Raw genomic sequence first — 18664 nt, forward strand, 5'->3', positions numbered from 1 at the left:
TCCCTTCTTGTGAACCAATATATTTATTATTATTATTATTACTATTATTATTATTATTATTATTATTATTATTATTATTATTATTATTATTATTATTATTATTATTATTATTATTATTATTATTACATATAACTTCCACTTTCTAGCCTAATTATTGTATTTAATTTACTTCACGTTTTGTTTTTTCTCCTGTTCAGGGCTGTTTAAAGTATCTTAGTACTGCTTTTTATCCGTTTCTTATTTATATTTTAACTTAACTTTATTTTCGAATCTTACTGTCCCGCGTTCAATTCTATATTTTTATTGTATTTCCCTGTATTTCTAGCCTGTGTTTTAAGTACCACGCACTTGTTGTGCCTGGAATGGTTGTTTATTTTATGTATATTTCTATTTACTATAATGTCAGTTATTTGCTTTTTTTTTTCCTCTATCTATCTATCTATTGTTTTTTTTTTTTTTCGTGATGTGCTCTACAGTTATCTGACTGTGCATATAAGACATGCTACTCATTGATTTCTTTCTTTCCGTGACACTTTTCGTCTCAGTTTCATTTCATGTGTTATTTGTTTCTTCTTTTGTGTTGTGTGTGTGTGTGTAAAACTTGTGTGTGCACTGTCATTTTTTTTTTTTTTTGTGCTGCAGCACGAAGACCACATGGTTGTTCCTGCGCACATTAAATAAGGATTGATTGATTGATTGATTGATTGATTGATTGATTGACTATTATTATTAACAAAGAATTAAAGGCGTCCCTGTGCTCGGCGATGTCGAATTGTTCGCGGTGAAATACGTTTGCGCAAAGAAACGCGGCCACGTCGTCCATGGGCTATATTCGGGGCATGCTCGACCAGATACGGTGGCTTTGTCGTCGGATAAAAAGGGCTGAGTGTCATTTGAAGGGTGGTTAACCACATGGCTGTGTGGGTATTAAAATATAGAGTAGGCTCTAACTGCACATGTCTCACACAAATTCGATACCACATCATATCGCAATACTAAAATGCCTGCAGAGCTTCGCTCAACTTCCGCATTACCGGTACCATAATCGCCGGCCATTTTTTTTTTTTTTTTGTTCTTGTTAGAGCGTAGAAAAAAATGAGACGACAATTTCTGGATGTCTTTGCAATTTAGGTATGCACAACCCCAAAGTATCGGTCGCTTTTGGACGGTCGTAATTAATACGTCGTTGTGCACACTGTGGATAACTTAGAACTTATTATTATGCATGTACAGCGAGCTAAATGAGCTGGGCGTAAGTTGGAAGCAACGCTTCGTGGCTCGTCCGCATCGCCCTGGTCTACACTGATTGCCCGCATCCGGCCGTAGCTTACAACGGCCCGGGCTATACTATAGTACATTCTAGCCCAGCTAGCATATCCGGCTTGGCTAGGTCCAAGTTCATCTACTTTTTTTTCTGCAAGCCTGCCGACCAACGCCAATAGGTATGGATGGTTGTTTCTTCGTAGCAAAAATCGTTTCATTTTTTTCCCCCTTTATTACACTGACTTTAGCATGGGACAGGTACAAAACGTGATGGCAAAACACGTTTCATGCAGGCCGGCCCGTACAACGACTCCCACCGCACACTTACAATGAAAACCGGATATGTCGGACGTGTCTTTAGACACACGTAAATAGCTGGCAAACTTGTACCGCCGTGTGGCATCGACCGATGTCGTGAAGGGCACCGAGACCTGACCGCATGCGTGCATCCGACGCCGCCCATTGGCACGACATGTCGCCCCATTTTCTGTTGAAAACATCCACCCATAGTGTCGCCGGCACTGACCCAGTGGCCCCCACTGGTCACTACAATGGCGGGCCGCCAGGCCGTGACGACGAAGCGCGCTTTCCGTCGGCGGCCACAGAGATGCCTGCCGCCAGCCAAGTCGGAACGCTCGTCCTCGGAACCGCCGCTCTGCTGGTGCTCTCCACAGCACAAGGACAGGCCCGCTATGCGGGTACGTATACGCAGTTCGCTTCGCCTTCCATCCCTTCTACGATCGCTTAGCCTCTCTTCTGAAAATAGGCTATCTTAAACCTGGCATGAAAAATCTCAGAAATGTGCTCCATCGTTCCCCGTATTTCAAAGAGCTAATGCAGGTTTTAACGCCAGAACCCTACTTCCATCGCTTCATATAAAGTGAAGAAGAACACTGATCCTGATTTCGTCATTGTTTGCTTTACAGTATGTGCTGTTGATTTCATCTCCTGTTGAACATTTCCGGAATGTCAAATTTTCTGTTTCAGTCCTTTTTCCTTCTAGTCATCTATAGAATCCTCTTTCATGCAGTTTCGGCAGTGCAGTTCTTGATGGTAACCTCTTGGCGACCATCGCTTCTCCCTCTTTCCCTTCAAAGTTTGACCAGTCATACGCGCCCTTTAATGTTTCATTATATATTCATACCACTGTGAGCGTTTGAACAAGTCTGCCTGGCTCTATAATGTCAAGAACAAGGTGTGCATGTCACGTTCTCAAAGGTTTCACGCATGCATAGAGCGAATATTCATATTGGCACGCCCAACGTGTGTCCAATAAGCACCAAATGGAACCCCGGCCTGAAAAACCAAATAAACAGTTCAGCCTTCTTCCTTGTGACTTCGGCTGCACTCAAGCAACGCTTTATCACCGCAGAGACCCAGGATCAGGTCAGCAGCCGTATTTCGAGATGTTCAAAAACACCAGTGGTTCAAATTAATTTCAAAATAGTGTTGTCAATTAAAAACTATAAAACCTGCAGCAGGAAGTTCAAAACCCGTTAAAGCCGCTAAATTCAATGTTTTCATCACAAAGCTAATTTTTACGTATTTTATTTTATAATTTGCCCCGTAAACCGTATAACAGATATTCTGAATATATTAGAAAACACCTTTTTCTCTTTTGACCTGAAACTTCCGGGTTACAAATTTTTTCATTCTCTGGAATATCCCGCCAGCATTCTGTAGCGTTAAATCAAAGTTGCAAAAGTGCGTCCTTTCCTTACTACATACTGCTGTCTGCTGGTACTATCGTACTATCACTCCCATAATGACGTCGTCTGCTTCACTCTGGTTAAAGCAGACGACCTTTTCGTTCTACCAGAGCATCATCAGCATGGAGGGTGCAAGCTCGGCCAGCTAAAAGAAGGGATTTTTGTCGGAAGCATCCGTGTACTATAGTGCAATTCATCTCAGATTGCAGCTGTGCTCCTATGGCAGTTCGGACAGACGAGGTTTGCTTTCTTCGACTGCATTTGAATAGGAGTGACTTCTTCTCAAAACCTAGCGTCCTGCAGTGACTCTTTCCTAAAGTTCCGCCGGACGACTGCTAGAATTTTGCACAAGTCAATTTAAGGCGTGTCAGGCGTGCTCGAATATTCGTGACCTTGAGATCTCAGTAACAGCACGATCTCATAGCAATGTTCTCTTGGAGAAATGAATATAATTGCAAAGAACCCCCACCTATATAAATATTGTATAGGGTCACGAAAACCACCAAAAAAAAAAAAGCCTCCCGCAATAAAACATTTCTGTTCCTAGTGTGAAAACCCGCTAAATTTACCGGAAAACCAAAAATGGTACCAGCTGTCATAAGACCACGAGCAGCTTTGACACATATTGAGCTGGTACTAGTGTAGCGTTGAGGCGATAAGCTCATCGTATACCATGGCCGCTGCGAGTAAGCTAACGAATGAAGAGTTGCAAGCAGGACCGCGCATGACAGTCGACCGGGAGTGCATAAACCCAGCTTTTACAACGATTACGGATAGCCTCGATTACCCAACCGACTTCTCTCTATAGATTGTACTCCCCGCATCTTGTTCCCCAGGTTACCTTTCGTGCAGGCGAGATTAGAGGTGGGGAAGCTAAAGCACACATCGCCTCGGTTTACATGGACATATCTCCTGACATCCCCTTCAAGAGAGAAATGACTAAATTTTCCAGGGAGACCTGATTACATCACGTGGTGACAATGTGACAGCATTAGAAGCTGTTCATGTCTTAATGTCGAGTTTCGTGCCTCTCTTTCGTGGATGTGTTTGCGGACTAATGCACGTCAGTGTCCACGTAGCCGGACATCTATCCGGGTCACCTAGCTGGCGTGGTAGACGTTTCACCGAAGGTGTCTAAAAATGGCGACACGGACACAGCGAAGACACTTCGAAACGTATAGTGTTGTTACTACTGGTCTTGGAAATTTAAGGACCGACGACACAGATTTTTCACGGTGATGCTTCTGATTATATCGCATTAATAATGTTTGCCCTCCATAGTCTCTACCATAGTCTCCCATATCACGCCATCTATATGCCAAAGCGTGCACTGTCAAAGTTCGGATGTAATCATGCTGGGGCCGTCACTATAAGGCAGCAATTATAACTAGGTATTTTCGAGCCTTATGCTCACAATACTTCTGCCAAGTGAATATAAAGACTAAGTTCTTTTGTTTCGATGTGGATCACAAGAGCGCAATTTCACTAGCACCTTTTTGTAAGGTTTTACGTCACAGGAATGGTTTACGTTGTCTTGCGTCAACGTATCCGTACCACCCACAGACGTTATCCTATAGCAATTTCAATTCGTTGGGCGACAGCAAGAGTTTTATTTATCTTTTCTCTCGACCATGGTTTCCGACTGTATGTGCTGTTTTATTATATATGCTTGACCTACTTCGTGTTAAACGCACGTAGGTCTTGGTGCTAAGTTCTATGTCGACCGCTAGAAGTACTCAAGGTATAAACGTATAAATCCATTCTAGCGCCATGGTTGGCCCAGTTCGCCTAGTGTTTTTGTCGAGTGAGTGAGTGAGTGAACTTTATTAACTGCTCGGTAATCTTTTTCTTCGCCTCCACAGCAGAGGCTAACGAGCGGTTGGCGCCCCCAGTCCAGGGCACCACTGGCTTTCGCCAGTTTGCGAGCTCTTGTAGCTCGACCAGGTAGAGCTGAGCCTCCGGGTCAGAGCTGGCCAGCAAAGCCTCCCACTGTCTTTCATTTGGGTTTTAAATTTTTGTAGTTGATGTGAGCTGCATTCCCATGTTATGTGGTACAAGGTAAGGGTCTTCCCGCACCACGGGCACTCGTCTCTGAATGTCGTGGGATGCATTAGGTGTAATATGTGTAAATTAATGAAGGTGCCCGTCTGTAGCCGCCTTATATCTATGGCCTCCTCGTTGCTGAGCTTTTTATGCGGCTCCGGATATACTTTCCGCAAGCCTCTGTAGTTTACCCCGTTGAAAATTTCTGCACGCGGATTGAGAGTCCGACAGTATCGTCAGACTCCCGTTTCTCTTCCTTGCCTAATGGCCAGTGCGATAGCCAATTCCTCTGCCTCCGTGACCGTACAGTTTTGGATCGAGGCGCTAACTGCCTCCCGGCCTTCACAGTCTGTGACCGTGGCTATCGCCCTCTTTGCGTTGGTTTCGTATAAGGCTGCGTCGGTGAACCTTGACGTGTCTTGTTGGCTGATTGTTTTTTCATAATACTCTGCCCTTGCCTGCCTCCTTACCGGGTGTAGGCGGGGGTCCATGTTTCTTGGTGTGGGCCGAACTCGGTACCAATTTCTGAAATCCCGCGATACCTCTGTTGTATTGTTATAAGCCTATAGGTGTGTTCTATATCCCAGTCTTTCCAACACCCGTCTTCCCGTCCTCGTTTGTAGAAGTCTGTTTAGCTGTGACTTGATTTGGGGTTCTGCTAATTCTTGTATTGTATTGTGTAGACCCAGAGCAGCTAGCTTGTGGTTTGATGTGTTCTTGGGGAGCTTGAGTGCGGTCTTGATCGCCATTTTGATGATGGCGTCTGCTCTGTCTTCCTCTCCTTTGGTCATATTGAAGTAGGGTAGAGCATACGCTACTCTGCTAATAACGATCGGCTCCGGACAAGTTTGAGTGTGTCGGGCTCCTTCATCTCCATCTTTTTGCTGGTCACCCGTGCTATCATTCGGGCGACCTGCTGGGTCGAGGTCTTGAGCAAATTAAGTGTGTGTTGACACTTTTGATTCGATTGGAGCCACATCCCCAGGATCCTCACGGTTGTCTTTTCGGGTACTGTCTCCCCTTGCAGCCGGATCTCGAGCTTGTGGCCCTGATCTGTGGGAGCAGAGCGGTTGCCCTTCCATCGCCAGAATCTGATCAGTTCTGATTTTCTTGATGAGCACTCCAAGCCTATCTGCTTTAGATATTATTCGATGACAGATGCTGCTTCTTGCAATTTCGCTTCCTTCTCCCCGAGTGATCCTGTGGTCGTCCAGATGGTGACGTCATGAGCATACATAGCGTGCTGCATGCCCTCCACCTTCTCGAGGCGCCTGACCAGGCCTATCATTGCCACGTTGAACAGCGTGGGCGAAATGACTGCTCCTTGAGGTGTCCCTTTGTTGGGCGGGGAGAAGGTCTCTGTTTCTATATTGATGCTGCCATAAGGGAAACCTACTCCTAGGCCAATTGAACCTGTCTCCGACGCTGCGAGACACCCCAGTAGAGGAGGGCTACGAGTTAGTGTCGACCTCCTGGGATTCTTGGACACTGCACAGCACACGGGCCTTAGTCGGAGTGAAAATTTCCTTCAAAGATATGCACAGTTTGCTGTTCGCAATAAAAACTGCATGTCCACAACATTCTTCAGCAAATTACTGTTGTGCGAGTCGCTACACAAAGCACATATATTTAGTCGTCGCGTGGCTGAAGTCAGTCTAAGGCCACAGGTCGAAGCAGCCCAGAGAGAAAGATAAGAAAACTGAGCGACAAGATAATGCTGAGAGAAATGTAATAAAGCTAAGCGATAGAACACGCTTCAGCACCCTTCACTGAAGTAGTAGTCATTAAAAGTTTATTCGGGAAAACAAGAGAACTTCTTGCTGAAAGCCTGAGTGTCAGTCCCTAGTCCGGGACGCCATTGGGAATGGCTGCTGCACGGGCGCGCGCTACCAATGAGCGTTGAGCTTCCAAGGTAGAGCAGCAGAGGAGGTACTCATCCGAGGCCTATTTAGTAAGGATGAGAAAGGGAACGAGAAAGAGAGTGGAGTGGCGGGGCTCGAAGCTACTATGTGGAAGGTGTCGGCGAGGACCTGAGAAGTCAGTCACGTGCCAGAGATTTCCGGAATAAGTGTCGGAAAGTGTTGATGTGAAGGCAGCGTAATCTTCGTTCGCCCGCTTTCACCCGACCGCTTGCCGGGTCAGGGCATAGTCGGCGCGAAGTTCGACAATAATCCAGAATGTCTCCGTAGCGCGTGAGACCCAAGTTACCAAGATCCGGTTCAGGACATGGAGGGGCAGCGGCCTGGTGGAGAGAAGCGCGGGCAGCGGCATTCGCCTGTGTGGCCTGGAGTCCAGACTATTCTGATGGAGTGAAGGTCGAAACGCCAGGAGGCAGCCCGAAGGAGATGAGCCGCCAGCGGGGAGATGGAGCCCCGGATATGTCGAGAACAGGCTGATCGTGAGTGTGTCACGATAGTTTGAGCGGTGGGATGGGAGGCGGCCAAAGCAATAGCAACCTCCTCTGCATCAGTTACTGTGTCGGCTCTAAAGGAGGGGCCATCGACGTGGCGACCATCTGTGATCACAGAGGCCGTGAAATGACCCGAGAGGGAAGGGCCCGAAACGTCGACGTAGAATACGCTGGGGCGATCGTAGTGGCACGCCTAAAGGGCAGCAGCTCGCGCTTGCCTGCGACCGAGGTGTTCGGGATTCATGTTATGGGGGAGTGGCTTCACATATAACTTCTGGCGCCAAAGTTTCGGTACCGGAAAGGAAAGGACCGAGCCATAGATTGGTTTGATGTCTGTCAAGTCTGTGTAGCAGGCGGCGCTCGGAAACCTCTTTCGACAGACCGCCGAGTTGGTTGACACGAGAGGCTTCCCTGAACTCCGCGAAACAGTTGTGCACTCCCAGGGAAGCAAATTGGCCATTGTAAGGGGCGATGGGAAGGTCCAGCGAGCGCTTGTTAACAGAACGCAGAAGAGTACATATTTAGTTTTTGTGGTGACGACGCCGACGAAGGTAGGGGCAGGCGTAGAGGACCCACTGGTCACAAACGCTTGTTCCAGCCGAAGGGATTGAGTCCCTCGGAGGCCGCCAAATTTGGTAGAGACCCGCCCAATCATATTACTCACTTGTTCGCTGGTGCGTTGAGGGCGGCTATAGTGCCCTTAGGATTTAGGGAGGACGAGAAGTGAAGCCCGAGAATCCGAAGGTCCTGGACTGACAGGACAGGGCCGGACGGAAGGGAAATGTGGGGTGGCGGTAGACGGAAGACCGAGAAAAGGGCCGATTTGGCTAGGGCAACCCAAAGGAAGCAGCGTAATTGTTCACCGTAAGGGCAGCCTATTGTAGGTGCTCCTCTATTTGAGCCGGAGAGCCGGTGTTGGTCCAAATTGTAATATCATCCGCATAGAGCGCATGTTGTATCCCCTCGACCTCATGCAGGAGGCAGGGGAGGTTCATCATGGCCAAGTTGAAAAGGAGTGGGGCAAGAGGACAAGACCGCTCCTTGATGCATTCCCCGCGTGCATAGTCCATATGGGCCGTGTTCTACGGAATCGAGGCGGAGGAAGATGGTGCGATGTGAGAGAAAGGCGCGGATGTAGTCAAACACATGTAGTCAAACACTTTCTCTCTGCAGTTTATAATGGAAGGGCTAGCGAGAATACTGCTATGTTTGACATTGTCGAACGAGCCCCGAAGATCGACCTAGAACGGCTTTGTCATTGCGGATCATAGTAGTCGGCTCTATAATATCATAGCCTCATTTAGTGTATAAAGGAGGCTATGATAGTATCGTGGTGGAGGTGGAGCGTGACACGTCCTGTGCCGACAGGTGCGGGCGAAAGCCAAACATCGTGTCGGCAAAGATCCCCCTGGCCTCCGGGTAAGCGGAAAGGCGGTCGCGGACAATAGTTTCAATGAGTTTACCGGTGCAAGAGGTGAGAGAGCTGGGTCTTAGGGCCTCAATGCTAACCTGCTTGCCCGGATTGGGGATGAATGTGACCAGCGAAGTGATCCATTCCGATGGGAGCGCCGAGCCGTCCCATATCGAATCGATGATGTGCAGCAATGATAGAGCCTGATCGGGGATATTGGACAGGAGCGAAACTGTGATGCCATCCCGGCCAGGGCTGTGCCCTGTCGCATTTTTGCTAGCGCAGCCCGCAAGTCAGGGAGCCTGTATGGAACATCGAGGCTGGAGTTGGGGGAACAAAAATAACTTACGTTCCGGGCCTAAGGGGTGGATTGTGCGACAAAAGTATTGGTCGCAGAGATCCTGCGTGAGTTGGTCCGTCTTGCCCTGATAGGGATGCAAGCCGCGGATGAGTTGACGCTATTTCTCCACGGGTGTTGGAGGGGTCCAGAAGGCATAGGAAGAGTTGCCAGATGCTCTTAGAGTTCATCTGGCCTGCTGCCTTCGTGCAGGTGTCGATCCAGTCTAAGTTGTTGGCAAGCTGCACAAAATGTGCAGCTCAATGCAGGAGCGAGTTTACGATTAAGCTTGTTCGATCGCCACCAACGGCGTATGAGGCCGCGAGCATCCCAGAGATGCAGGAGATGTGGGTCGATAGGAGGAAGATTAGAGGTGACAAGGGTCTGCGTGTGTGCTCATTCCGTAAGGGCATAGAATGCTCATGCCGGATATTTGCCTCAATCGGGAATCGAGGGGAAGGATTGAGATATGTATTTAATCCAGCCAGTATAAGACAGGCCTGGCTTCAATGTTGGCGCATTTTCTGACACGGTGTGAGGCAATGTGGAGCAGAAAATGATCGCTACCGAGATTTTCAACCGGATTCTCCCATATAGAGCATCACGGATGATACGGTTGAGGGAGAGGTCTGGGCAAGTGTCACGTGATACAGAATTGCCGCACGTGTAGGATGTACTGGATCGGTGAGCAACGCATAAGACTGAACGACGAGATGAGCTAGCTCTTTAAACTGTCGGCCCCAGGTCTTCTCATAGTTGTATCCCCAGTGGGTGCTGGGGCCGTTGAAGTCACTAACTATAGTTGCAGGCGAAGAAGAAGCGGACAATCGCGTGGGCAGGCGCGCTCGCGCTAGGTCCGCCATCATTCATCAAACGTCATCTACCATCGCCATCGGTCATGTTCTGTCTCCTTTCATCATCGGCTTGCCGCCCCGTAACATTTGGTTGGAGGCGCGGGATACATCATCATCACTCGTCATCCTGGCCCGGAGCTTCGGAGCCCTGTGTCATCTTGCGCCGTCGGCAACGGGTTCCTGGGACGACGCATCACCTGGCTGTTCCCCAGCCTGCTGGACCCGACGCCACATCGCCGTTCTCCACCCCCGCCCAGTCCGCCGCCCAGACCAAAAGACACGAAGAAACTCAAGGAGCCCAACTTTAACATCCCACCGACCTGAGACCCCACGAACACGCGCAAGGACACATCACAAGACACAGCGCATGAAAGACCTGACCGAAGGATCCTACCGACCCGAAACGCCGACCAGACGAACCCACCGATCCCGATACAACACTACACGTAAAGACGTCGCCCCCGCCTGTGCCGTTTGATGCGTAACTAAGACCCATGCCATCAAATCCTGGCAACCGGTTCAACGAAAGCTTCCTGGGCCAGGCTTCAATGGTCATGTTGTTGTTGTTGTTCTCTAATTTTATGGCACATACCCACACAGGGGGATCGGCTCATTGGTCATCATGGCGGCAAGCCGCTACCTTCTTTCTCTTCTTTCTTCACCGGTCCGCACAAGATCACCGTCATGTCACAACTCTGATCAACTTTGACTTCTTCTTCGTCCCCCGATCGGGACGATCGCTCGGTGGCCCCGGGTATAGTGTTACGGGCGAAGAAGAAGAAGCGGACAATCGCGTGGGCAGGCGCGCCCGCGCTAGGTCCGCCATCATTCATTAAACGTCATCTACCATCGCCATCGGTCATGTTTTGTCTCCTGTTTTATATTCATCGGTTTGCCGCCCCGTAACAATGTTACCAGTGGTTGACGGGCCGCCGTACGCAGGACATGATGGAAGAGTTGCATGACTTAGACCATGCAGTAGTCATACGGGAGGTCCAGATCGAAATCTATCTGAACCGCCGTGTGCATCTTATGCAGGAAGAGGAAAGTGCCGCCCCCTGCGTAGGGAGTAACCGGAAAGAGTGGGGGTTGGGCCATATTCCTGGAGTGCCAAGACGGTTGGTTGTCAATGTATTGGAGGAATAGGGAAAGGCGTTAACGCTTTCACTTGTTTTCGAACCCTCATTGGAACAGCCATGGAGTGAACATGGAGAGAAAGGCAAGAGGACGCATAGACAAGACAGCGCTTCGGCGCTCCACTCGAAGTGGGCGCTAGAGAAAAATAACAGACAATAAGAACAGGCTTCGGCCTCCCTCATCGCAGCGACCTGGAGAGTTCCAGGAAAGAAACAGAACGGATAGATACCACGGCACCTCGCATCGAAACGACCGCCGGAGTAACATACTAAAACGAGATATTTAAAATAAATTCAAGTCATATTTCATGCAAACTCGCGCTAGAAGCCCGCAAGTGTAACAAATTGGCCGGTTATCCGTGGTGCGCCAGGGATTACGTGGTCTTGGAGCCGGTCGCATAAACTGCGCAGGTTCTCGCGCAGGCGCAGGAGGCGGCTGAACGTAGGCAGGTGGCGGTGGAGCATATGTAGGTGGCGGTCGGGCCGCAACAGCCGCATATGTTAACGGCGCTGTAACAGGCATGGGTTGAGGGGCTGGAGGAAGAGATTCAGCTACTTGTTCTTGAATAATGTGGCGTAAACTGGGAGCTAGGTGTGAGGAAGGCTCTTGATGGCAGGATATAAGGGAGAGCTGTCGAGCAACTTCTTCCCGAATGAAGCTCTTAATTTGTGACAGGAGCGCAGAATGTTCGCCTGCATCTGTCAGGCCAGCAAGGGACTCAGAGTGCATGGTGTTCGCGCGCGTTATGGCCCTTTGTTTCCGCAGTTCATCATAACTTTGGCACAGTGTGACCACTTCCGCGACGGTGCGGATATCTCGAGCCGACAGCATCTGAAAGGCATCGTCATCGATGCCTTGCAGAATGTGCTTGATCTTCTCGGCCTCTGACATGTGTGGGTTAACGCGCTTGCACAAGTCGACGACGTCCTCGATACAGCTCGTGAAATTTTCGCCAACTTGCTGAGACCGCGTACGCAAGCGCTGTTCAGCGCGGAGTTTCCTCACAGCTGGTCGGCCGAAAACTTCAGAGAAGCTGGCTTTAAACGCGGACCATGATGGAATGTCCGCTTCATGGTTTCGAAACCATAGGTTTGCTACGCCGGTGAGATAGAAAATGACGTTGCTTAACTTTGTTTCCGCGTCCCATTTGTTGTAAACGCTCACTCGTTCATAGGATGTGAGCCAGTCCTCGACATCGTGGTCGTCAGTGCCGCTGAAGATGGCGGGGTCTCGCTGGCGGAGGGAGCCGGCACAGATGATGGCCGAGCCAACTTGTACAGCTTGGTGGTTGACGTCCTCAGGCATCGCAGGAGGTGGTAATGTACGGCTGCGGAGTTCCAGGGCGAGAGGATAGATCTTACCCAGCACCTCCACCAAATGTAAGAATGGGGGGTTTATTCAGCAGATCAACAGGACTTGATCAGCAGGACTGAGCAGATCAGCGGCGAATACAGCGGCAGCGAACACAGTCAGATCCAGCACGCGCAGCGATCACGATGCCACTGACTGGCATGTTCCTTGTGCACTTCTTCCTCTTCACAAACTTTAAAATTTCCCGCTTAAAATGCATTCAGCGAGATGTGGTGCTGTGGCTACTAAGTTGTTGGGTGAGCAGGACCGTGCGCACTCACTACCCGGAAAAGAAACCATTAATAACAATATTCTCCAACGACGGCTCACGTCGATACCAACGTCGCTATGTGGTTTAGCTGACTTTTTTTTCTGGGTGTACATCGCTTAGTGCCTGTATGAGCCATTCTTTGTATTCGATCAACACGACCTTATCAGACTAGCGAAATATTGATTTAATCACATGGAAATTTGGAACTTTCCGCCCCAACAAAGACTATACTGGCTATTTTAACAGGCCCCGTATCGCAGAAAAGCCGGTGTCGGCGTTGTGGTTGTAACGCGAAAATCAGAAGAGAGTAAAGAAACAATAAGCGTTTTGCGGAAACACGCGAAGTCGAACATGATTACTTTGCAGTGCGAGGCGAGCACGCAACCACTCCGCCACAGAACCGCATTGCTCCTCTCCGAATAAAGGTCGACCTGATGTATTCATTACGTTATGACTGTCGGCTATAGTTTTGGCCACGCCATCAAAAAGAAACTAATTGCAGAAGTAATAGTTAAGCGAGTAGCCAAAACCATTTCCGCTTTGCTTACCTGCGATGCAGCGCTCTGGAATATTCCTTGGATCATACGGCGCTGTCGCAACAGATGGCGCGAACCGCTGCCCAGTTTAAAGCCTTATACATCTATCCATCGTCTTCAACCATTGGGTTTTAAATGCTATCGGTCAAACTCTAAAGGCGGAGCTTAAGCGCCCTCCACTTTTTTTTTTCTTCGAAAGCCCCTCCGCGATGCCTAGTGCTTACTACGTTCTTGCTTGATTATACAGTTTCGATCCCCGCCGTGTCGGCTAAGTTTCGATGGAGGCGAAACGCAATGGTGCCTGTGTGCTGTGCGATGCCTGTGCATGACGAAAGAGCGCTGACGGTCAAAATTAATACAGACTGGAAATTGAACTGGAAGTTACTCCACTTTGACGCCCCTCATTGTACATGCCGTTTTCGGACGTTAAACCACATGGACCAAACCAGACCAAACTATTCTAAGCAGCAAAAGGCCTTTGTCCGTTTTCGCTTTGATGCTGATTCCCCACCCCAATTATCATTCTCAATATAGCAGGGCCCAGTTGAAGATACTAGCGGCAAATGTCTCGCAAAACAGACCCTCTGATCAATGGCGTCTACTGTTCCATGACATCATTTTGTTTTTCTGCTGCTATTGGGACGTCGCCAGAGACGAGAAGGGGATTAACCGGATTAAGAGCACTGCCGTGAAAGTCGGACGATGGCACTGGCTGGAAGACCTGCATTCACTGCTCCATGCATTGAGTTGTATCCGACCCTTCTTTACATGCAGGCAGTGTCATATTTGCTTTGCAAATATTCCTATCATTGTTGCCTCGCTTCCCACCATCATCTCTCCAACTGTCGTGCCCATCTAGCTTTCTGCCATAATCACATCGTTGAATACTGTGTTTGCTCAGTTTCAGCGGCTATCTAGCAGTCGGTGCCTTTACCGTCTGCGCCTGGGAGAAATCTTACATTTCTCTAACGCATGATAACTACTGGAGGCACTATTTCGATTTGCGTCCGCAGTTCTGCTTGTTGGTAATGTCCACATGAACGAGAATTTTACTTTTTTAAAATATCATATTTAAATTACAACTGCGCAACGCTGTAACAAGCCGATATAATATGTACTAAAGCTAAATCTTTTAATACGATTAATGAGGAAATGGGAGACGAAACTGACGTCCTAAACTACGTTGTACGTACCCAAAATTACGAAGTCAGTCGCTCGACCACTGCAGATGTTTTAGCCGTGGAGCACCCACTCAATGAGCGCAGGTCAAAACGTTACGACCTCCAGTGAGCACAAAAAAAAATATCTGCCTCTCCCGCAATCGAGAGCTAAGCATGAAATGGGTTTACTACCGGCGCAGCACATGCACGCGCACAACTAGAGGCGAGCGGTGGCAGCGTGAACTAGTTAGAGCTCGTTACTGGTCATGCTAACGAACGGCGTCATGACAACTGTTTCGCTCTAAGCTGGAATGTGGAGCTATAAGCACTATAAGTGACGCATGCCCTGCTCGAGCGGCCGTGCAAGATCGGCGCAGTGCTCTCCCTCCACCGCGCTGAGAACGGGCACTATTTAACGCTTGAAAAGGTTCTTTCATATCTGGAGAAGAAATAGAGCCACAAGTTATGCCGTGCAGGCGGCAGCAGCCACCGGGCCCTGGAAAGACGAAGGGGAGAAGAGGTGGCGAGGCTGCTGCTACGGGCGGGCTCCGGCGGCAACCTGACGGGCCTGCTGGCGCTCCTGGCGCCGCTGGCCGCGCTTCCACTGATCGCCGGCACGGCGCTGCCGCTGAGCATGGCCCCGCTGCTCGTGCCTGCCATGAGCACGGTTCTCGGCCGACGCCGCCGCAGGAGGGACCTGCTCGCCTCCTTCCTCGTGAGTCTCTAATGACAAGCAGGACACCATAGATATATTATACAGTCTTCAGCAGGGACACTTAATCAACTTAATGTAGCCAAACTAAAACGCTGGATGATATCTAAAGCGGCTGCAAAGTCACCAATAAGGAACATAAAAGTCCTAAAAAGTAGAGGCAGACTCTGCGTGTTTAGAGGTATTCGGTGATTAAGAAGAGTCTGGGATAAGAGTTAACAGAGAATACCTTGCCATTCGAATTGATGGCATGACATCGCTAAGTAACTCAGTGGACGAACTGATAGTAAAAGAGGAACGAGAGGTCTAAAAATTTCCAGAAAACTAAAGCGATGATCGACAGTCTTATTGAAACAAAACGGGTAGCGAGACGCATGAAAATGCTAGGGAAATATACTTACTTAGGGCAGCTAGTGACCGCAGATCCGGACACCGATTATGAATAGTTAGAATAAGAATAGAGCGGAGCGCATTTGGCAGGTAATCTAAGATCATAAATGGCAGTTCACCAAGTATACAAGGCGTTACACCCATAAGTGTAAGCAATTTTGTGAAAGTAGGCTTCTTTTTATAGTTAGAAGAATGCCTTCGGCATACCATTCTCAGCGGGGGTGTGCACCAAAGTTCACCTATGATGCGTTAAGTTGACTAATATTTAATAGCTAGTTGTTAAGTCATTACATTTAGTTTATTGAGAGCCTTGTGGCCCATTGCAACTAATTTCCATAGCAGTTTTAAGAATCTTGAAAACGCCACTATCTTTGTCGCCAGCGCGAACAATTTCGTGCGTCAAAGCGCCCGCTTCATTTCGCAGCGCCAGGCGGCGAGGAGGCAGAGAACACGTGTTGAGGCGCGCGGTTTCGCTATCGCTGCAGCGCTGACGACAACGGCACTAACAAAAATCTGAAACAAACTACAAACTAAATGCGTAGCAAGCCTCTGAATTAACACCATAGGATAATAAAGGGAACTCTGCAGAGAAGGATTTTTCCCTCATCATGCACTACTGCAACGCGGGATCATCAGCCCCATTATAAATGTTAAAAAATTAACTACTTATTTCGCTAACCAGCCGGCTAGTGAACTTAATCTGTATATTCTGATGCGAACCGCCAATGACAATGATACACCGAGAAAATCGCTCTCAGTCGAAAAAAACTACAGAAAATTTTCTGATGTCACGACAGAATTTCTGTGCGGTTTTTGACGGGAAACCTGTTGTGACAACAGAACATTCTGTAGTAACATCAGAAATTTCTGTAGTTACAACAGAAAAGTACTACAGAACTACAGACAACAGAAGTTTACTACAGAAAAACTACAGAACTACAGAAAAATCTGATGGTTACGACAGAACTACAGGATGTTTTGTCGTATTTTTGACAAGGTTCTGTAGTTCTTTCCGACTAAAAGCCTTCCTTTTTATTTTTCTGAACGTTTCAGGAAAATCGCCCTATACATGCATTCAACATAAATTGAAGACAATGGCGAGCTACTGAAAGGAAAATGACAGGTGTAGCGTTGAGAGACAGGAATAGAGCATTATCAGGGAAAAAACGCGATTTACTGATATTCTAGCCAAAATCAAGAATAAATTACAGTAGACAGGACGCGTATTGCGAGCCAAGATAACCGATGGTCCCAGAGGGTGACAGACTGGATTCCTATAGAAGACAAACGTAGCACGCAGGTCGGCAGGACGACAGGTGGGCGAATGAGATTAAGAAGTTAGCGGGAATAAGCTAGGTGCAGTTGGCACAAAGTTGGGCAAGGCCAAATTTGCCTTGCAATGAGCGTATTCGGACTGATTAAGATGATGATGCGTGGGACGTGGGACGTTTAGGATACACCCGCGCCTCCAAATCTGCAGGTGGTATTGGTATTACCGCTGGAGCTTGTATACGCACATTACGCAAACTGCCGACGCGGACGCAGCGGCGAAACCTGGAAGACGTGACCTCATTCCCTTCTTTTGAATGATCAGAAAGCTTCCCAACAGCACATGCTCTCCCTCACGGTTGCTGCTCCGCGAGAGAGGCGGAAAGACACGGCTGCAAGGCGCAGTGCTATAGGCGCGCGCTCACTCGAACGCCGCTGATTGAGGAATTAGCGCACCTCATGGGAAGCGCTGAATTTCCCTTAGCAGCCGTGCCCCACTGCGGGCACGGGCGTTCCAAGTGTACAGAAAGGTGTTCCCCGTGCAAAGAGTGCGGTGCTAAAAACGCAGTACTACACGTGCGTCGCAGGAGGAGCGCGGCGGATCGTGGGCCGAGCAACAGGACCAGGTGCTGGCGGGCTACCTGCAGTGCAGCGGCATGCTGGCCGCCGACAACCGCTGCCTGGAGCGGCTCGCCTGTCAGTTCTCGGCGGACGCACTGCCACAGCACAAGGACATCGCCTCGCTCGTCATCTACACCCTTCTCAGGAACCGCTTCATCCCGGAGCGCTTCAAGCAGCGCTTGCGGCTGGCCGCCCGCCAGGCACGGGACGGAGCCGACTGCCTGCGTCGCTTTCCATGCGAGCAGCGCGCACGCCCGGCCCTGATCTAGTGGTGGCCAATAAATATGCGCACAGCTTATTCGCTTTCCAAGCTATTAAGGCGAAAGCCTTTAATGGCTCATGCTGTCGTGGGCAAAGTGTGTCCCGCTTTTGCGGCGTTCTGATTGGCCGAGGCGGGATGCGTTCCTGCCATCTGCAATGCCACACTTGAACGCGCGCCAAGGAACGCCACGCGACAGGAGCGATGGTGTACCGTCCAAACTCACACTTGCCGGAGAAAATGTGATAGATACTGCGCCTTTCCTTTCTTGTAAACGAATTATAATTACATGTAGCAGCACTGCAACGAATGCCGTCAAGAGACTAACGATGGGAGGCAAATGATAGGAGATGAAGGGTAGGCTTTCGCCATTCTCGTCTTAAGAGACATCAAAGAGACCCTCTAATTTTTTTTTTTTGTTTGAGTTCTCGCGCATTAGAAACTGACGACCAACGCAAATCCGACGAACTCCAAAAAAATATAAACTTATAGGAGTGTGTAAGAGGAGATTCGGCGGCGAAACTGTAGATATATATATATATATATATATATATATATATATATATATATATATATATATATATATATATATATATATATATATATATATATATATATATATATATATATATATATATATATATTTATTTCGCTGTAGTTCAGGGAGTAAATGACTGCTCTTTTTCATTTCTTAGACATACTCATTTAAATACGGGGCCATACTTGTACGCGACATATACGCACTATCCTGAAGCCGTGGCGCATAGTCGCAGCCACGGCAGAGTCGGAAGAAATAGGCGAAGGCCAAGCACACTATAGGATCCATTAATTAACCTCATGCAAGGTGAAACACACTGCAAGGATATTCTACTCGATTAAGTAGAAATTCGGGTGGCTACGTTGTCGGCTTCGAGCGACGTCAAGATAGACGG

General features: G+C 48.6%; 1 protein-coding gene across 1 annotated transcript; it reads left to right on the forward strand.

Annotated features, from left to right (window-relative positions):
- The first annotated feature begins 1735 nt into the window (after positions 1-1735).
- Positions 1736-17742, forward strand: LOC146198239 (uncharacterized). Its single transcript, XM_084591867.1, has 3 exons — positions 1736-1961; positions 14958-15196; positions 17443-17742. The coding sequence occupies exons 1-3, from the start codon at positions 1736-1738 to the stop codon at positions 17740-17742; spliced, it is 765 nt and encodes a 254-aa protein (XP_084447993.1).
- The last annotated feature ends 922 nt before the right edge of the window (positions 17743-18664 follow it).

Source organism: Amblyomma maculatum, chromosome 2, assembly GCF_055883805.1.
Source record: "Amblyomma maculatum isolate TAMU_Amacu chromosome 2, ASM5588380v1, whole genome shotgun sequence".
NCBI classification, from domain to species: Eukaryota; Metazoa; Arthropoda; class Arachnida; order Ixodida; family Ixodidae; genus Amblyomma; species Amblyomma maculatum.